Source organism: Varanus komodoensis, unplaced genomic scaffold (genome assembly GCF_004798865.1).
Source record: "Varanus komodoensis strain SLA01 unplaced genomic scaffold, ASM479886v1 scaffold6_2, whole genome shotgun sequence".
NCBI classification, from domain to species: Eukaryota; Metazoa; Chordata; class Lepidosauria; order Squamata; family Varanidae; genus Varanus; species Varanus komodoensis.
Genome location: NW_025336346.1, coordinates 5,174,908 through 5,178,559, shown reverse-complemented (window position 1 = coordinate 5,178,559; position 3,652 = coordinate 5,174,908). Strand labels below are relative to the sequence as shown.

At 45.7% G+C, this 3,652-nt stretch overlaps 1 protein-coding gene across 1 annotated transcript in view; it reads right to left on the bottom strand.

Moving 5' to 3' along the window:
- Positions 1-1,342: 1,342 nt before the first annotated feature.
- GRM2 (glutamate metabotropic receptor 2) overlaps positions 1,343-3,652 on the bottom strand; it is a 44,695-nt gene continuing 42,385 nt past the window's right edge. Inside the window, exons 4-5 of the mRNA XM_044451289.1 lie at positions 2,720-2,894; positions 1,343-1,416 (exon numbers count right to left, since the gene is read on the bottom strand). Of these exons, the coding sequence (XP_044307224.1) occupies positions 1,343-1,416; positions 2,720-2,894 (249 nt within the window). The remainder of the gene's footprint in view (positions 1,417-2,719; positions 2,895-3,652) is intronic.

The following is a 3,652-nucleotide window of genomic DNA, read 5'->3' as shown; positions in this document are numbered from 1 at the left end:
TTTTTCCTGTTCCAGAAATTCTGTTCTGGCGAAGCAACAACAGTGCTCTGTCCACTGCTTGGCTACTCAGATCAACTAGGCCTGAAGTACACATCTATTAGATAAATTCCTCTTCTTGGTCCTTGCACTAAATCCTAAACTTTTGCCCAGATGAGCCCTAGTAAACCATTGGAAAATAGAGAAACCTGCCCTGTAGGTGTATGTTGGCAACTGTTCTTCCTCCATTCAGCTTCAAATGAAGATATCACCTCACATTATTACTGTTACCTGATCTGTCACGAGCTCTCCCTTCAAATTGCCTTCTGCTTACCCAAAGCCACCTTCTTCCTACATGTCCTCAACAGGGAGGGTGGAGGGAAGGAGACACAGAAACTCTTCGGAGACTTTGGTTTAAATTCTTACATCTTCCTGGCAACACGGAGATACCTTTTTACTTCACAAAGAATTGCCTCTTCACTTTTCCTGCTATTATTGCCAGCAATCCCCCCAAAATAGCACCTATTGTTGTTAGGGCTAATGGTGGGATTTTCGGGTGGTGGTTCCCCCAACCCTCAACTGCTTTGTTTGGCAGAGCAGCCTGGAGCTCATCATTCTGTGAGGTTGAAAAACAGGTGTGGTTCTGCCTTCCTTCTTGGTTACTAGCTTAGGGTTATTCTTTCACTCATTCCAGGAAGCCTCTTTTGTAGACTAAGTGTGCAAAACAATCGACAGGCATACGAATGCAGCTACTGAAGTTCTGAGTCATTGCAAGCACCTGTGTGTGCTACCAAGCTTTGAATGTGAGGAGATCCCACCTCTTCAGCTCATAGCACCGTGGAGTCCTTGGCATTCTCTTGAAGGTTGTGACTATTGATCTTCCTCTTTCCTCTAATAGCAGAAATATTGTATGTTGAGGAAAAGTTTGAGGGGATGTGGAATGACACGGAGTTTTGTCATTCCTTTTCAAGTGTGGTGGAGGAAGAGGAAGATGGATACATGTATAGATACTTGATACAATATTGTCTTGTTGCCCAAGCCATCAGATGGGGAATCCATTTTGTTCAATCTTATATCCATATTCTAATGGGCCACTTTACAGTTAGATTCTCAAGAATGCCCAAGTTTTACTGCATCTTTGACAGGATGCTGGATGTTGGGGGTAAAGGGTTGGTCTCAGTTCTTACTTGCCTATATCCTTTCCTTGGGAAAAGCTTAGTCAACAAGTGGGTCCGGAAAACAGGTTTGTTTGGTTGGTTGGTTGGTTTTAGGGAACAAAAGGCCTTGTGGGAAAGAAAAAGGCATGTGTTCATAGGAAGTGAGCACAGAGGCAAAACACAGCCAACGATGGCAAACACAGGGGTGTTCACAAGGAGGATGTTGTGGAGTCCACTACTTCACGACCATTACACACTGTTGGGACATATTGAGAAGATGACCCTGTGGGAAAAAGAATGAGAGAACGTTTCAAAGAGCTGTAACTTTCAGTCCTAAATGGGACCATCTGAAAACTACCATCAGTCATTCCGTCTGGTGCAACTGAGTTTCCATTCAACACAGCCTGTCTGCCAAACATTTATTTTCAGAGTTGCCTCAAGATCTTAATTAATTTCTGTACAGCACAATAGCCAAAGCTCTCTGCAGCCTTTCCCATCCTGATGCTTTCCAGAACTATTGGAGCTCAGCTCCTGTCAGACCCAGCCAACATGGCCAGGGCTCATTAATGCTGAGAGCTCTGGCCCAAAATTCCAGGAGAGCATTAAGTTGAGGACGGCTGATCTAGGTCTTTGATTTGTTGTTTGTTGGTATAACTATACACATAATGTTGCCTTTAGTCTTATTGCCTGTATGTTTCTCAGTGGATCTGGTCAAGAGAGAAATCTGGAGATCTGGAGAGAGAGAGAAAATTCTAGACTTGATGGACAAGTTTGTGAACTAAATGTGTCCCTTAGACACCTTTTGTCCTGTGAAAATAAACATAGGCCAGAGGAGGAATGCTCAGTTAGAGGTAAATTTTGTCAATCTATGGCAATCACAGTGGCCCAGTTTGCTCTTAACACTGAAGTAGGGCTATGAGGACCAGCTCCAGTGAGCCCTGGACCCCTGCACTTTCCTCCCCTTTCCTCTTCTGGAGCAGCTGGAATAAGGCAACTGGAAGCTTCTGCCTCCATTTTAGGTTTGCTACAGTTTAGTCTCACAACTGAACTCTAAACTATTACTAATCTTAAACATGTAAGTGAAAACAAGCTGATTTTGTAAATTACGGCTTGCAGCTGGCTTGCTTCCATTAACTAAGACTAATCACAATTTGCCCAGGCTTGGATGTCACAACAAGCTGCAATTAGTCCAAGTCTAAAACAGAAGCAAAAGCTCCTGAACTCCATCAGAGGAAGCAGCAGACAGGAAAAGGCACACGCAGAAGCCTCAGGTAGCTGTGGATTGTCCTCCTAATGCGATCATTGACTAGTGGCCAACATTGCTTCTCTTTTGTACTGAACTGAACATTTGCTCCTCTTCAGAACAAGTACAACTTGACCTCCCACCATCACTGCCGCACAGCACTTCCCTGATGCTTAATGCAGTTTCAGTTACACCAGTTGGTCAAAGAAACTTCAGCTCAGAGTGACCCAGAGCAAACTCCTCTTGTAGGCAGACTTGCTGAATGACTGAAAGGTGCTGTCAGTCACACAGCGGGAGGTACAACCCTTGAGAGGATTGCTTAAGAGGATTCTCTGCCACTCACCCTGGGAGTGACTGGAGCCTGCAGCTGTCACACTGAAACGGTTGGTGGAAACACGATGGCTCGCTACATTCTTCTGCGGCTGGAAGAGGATGATGTGCATCTTGGGTGCAAAGAGGCAACCAAGGACCACGGTGCCGCTGAGGCTAACGGAGATGCACATGGTGGTGGTCTGAACCTGCAGGGAGAGAAAAAGCCACCAGCGTGGCAGTCTACAGTCCAAGGGGTGGGGGAATGAAATGTACCGGTATATATTCACACATGCACCAATTACCCAATTGCAAGTTATGCTTCCAAGTGGCAGAGGACAGACAAGCAGCACATGATCCCAGGGCAGAAGCAGCATGGTCTCTTCTCAGTAAAGCTTCAAACATTATATGGGCCCACCAGAATGAAATAAGCCAAAATTGCACCTGAGGAATCCCTCGTACCTACCTTTTCCCTCACCAATTCCCTTCAGTTCCTTGGTTTTGCATGGATATATATGTGCCCAGTGGATTATTAGCCTGTGGTTATGGATTGTTAATCCAAACTTCAGTGAGGACACCATTATAGCTCCTTCCGCAACTAAATCCCATGGAGGGGGCTCCATGCTGGGTGAGTGCAAGAAATTCATTCATGTTTGCAAATCATGCATATATACCACGAATGCAACTGCACTTGCAAGTAGGAGAGCATCTTTTCCAAAAACCAGTGTGGTGTAGTGGTTAAGAGCATGGGATTGGGACTCAGAGGATCCGGGTTCTAGTCCCCGCTCAGCCATGGAGCCAACTGGGTGACTTTGGGCCAGTCACAGACTCTCAGCCCAACCTACCTCACAGGGTTGTTGTTGTGGGGATAAGACGGAGGAGGAGAATGATGTAAGCTGCCTTTTTCCTACAAAGGGCTCAAGGCAGCTTACATCATTCTCCTCCTCCGTCTTATCCCCACAACAAC